The sequence below is a fragment of the Mus caroli genome, chromosome 7, assembly GCF_900094665.2.
Source record: "Mus caroli chromosome 7, CAROLI_EIJ_v1.1, whole genome shotgun sequence".
In the NCBI taxonomy this organism is placed as follows: domain Eukaryota; kingdom Metazoa; phylum Chordata; class Mammalia; order Rodentia; family Muridae; genus Mus; species Mus caroli.
In genome coordinates, this window is record NC_034576.1 from 27,575,895 (window position 1) to 27,577,087 (window position 1,193).

Below are 1,193 nucleotides of genomic sequence, written 5' to 3' on the forward strand. Positions count from 1 at the left end.
CCCCCCCCCCGATATGGCCGCCCACCGGGTGCTCGTTTCACAACTTGGAGGAGCCGGCCAAAGCTGACCCAGGAGGCCAGATCTCTCTAGAACTCTGACCGTGTCAACTCCCCCCCTCAACCTTAGCACCTGCTTGGCCGCCAAACCGCGCCATGGGCAGCGAAGGGCACTAGACAGGTGTGATGCCGCTTCCGCCCTGGGCGAGTGACAGCAGTGCGCCAGCTTTTCGTCCCCAGGGGATCGCCGGTATCTGGACCGAGGCGCCGGGCTCGCTGGCTCCCTCTCTCATTTCCAGCCAGCCAGGGCTAGTCTGAGAAGGAACGGAGGCGTCCCGGGCCTAAGTTTGGTGCGTCGGGGATCCCGGGATGCTGTCTAACTGGTACTCACCTCGTAGATGGCAGAGAGATCCATGGTGGCGCGAATGGCCATGGTGAAGAGACCGACTGTCGGTTCGCAGAAGTCAGGCTGTGGCCCGCAGCTGGAGCTTTCGCCTTTTATGGGGCGGCTTGGGGGCGTGGCCACTAGAGCTTCCCGGACGCGCCCCCGCGGCGTAGCCCGGCCGGCCTGGTACTAGGCCCCTTCCGCCTATCTGCTGGTTAGCATGCAAAATGTGCCTGAACTTGGCTCTCCCGCAGCCCCGGCCCCTCTCGGGGGTAGTAGGGAGGGCTGTGTACGACCGACTGATGGTGATGGTAGCGGGGCGTCCTAGTGTTTTTCAGAGGTGGAAGGCAGTCGGGAAGAGAACTGGGGCAGAAGTGGGGGCAGGGCTCTAGGGACAATTGACAAGGGCAGAGACTGAGGGCGTGTGCGTGTGAGACAGACGGGGGCGGGGAGAGACAAGCTGGAAGAGACAGAGATGGCCAGAAGCCGAGAGAAAAACAAAGAGACAGTGAGAGAGACAATCACAAGTAGAACCTGCTGGTTTAGGACTGTGATTCCAGCCCCTCAGGGAGGCTGAGGCAGGAGACTGGTAGTTCAAGGCCTGGCTCGACTATACAGTGGGTTCTAGGGCAGCCTGAGTAGCTTGGTGAGACCCTTCTCTTAGGAAGTAAAAAGATGCCAGATCACTGGTGGCCCAAACTTTTAATTTCAGCACTTGGAAGGCAGAAGCAGACGGATTTCTTTGAGTTCGAGACCAGCCTGGGCTACAGAGCCAGTTCCAGAGCAGCCAGAACTGCACACAGAAACCCTGT

General features: G+C 60.0%; 1 protein-coding gene across 1 annotated transcript in view; it reads right to left on the reverse strand.

Annotated features, from left to right (window-relative positions):
• Window positions 1-463, reverse strand: part of Zfp36 (ZFP36 ring finger protein) — a 2,425-nt gene extending 1,962 nt beyond the window's left edge. The window contains exon 1 of the mRNA XM_021167464.1: window positions 388-463. Coding sequence (XP_021023123.1) covers window positions 388-429 — 42 coding nt within the window. The 5' untranslated portion in view covers window positions 430-463. The remainder of the gene's footprint in view (window positions 1-387) is intronic.
• Between the last annotated feature and the right edge of the window lie 730 nt (window positions 464-1,193).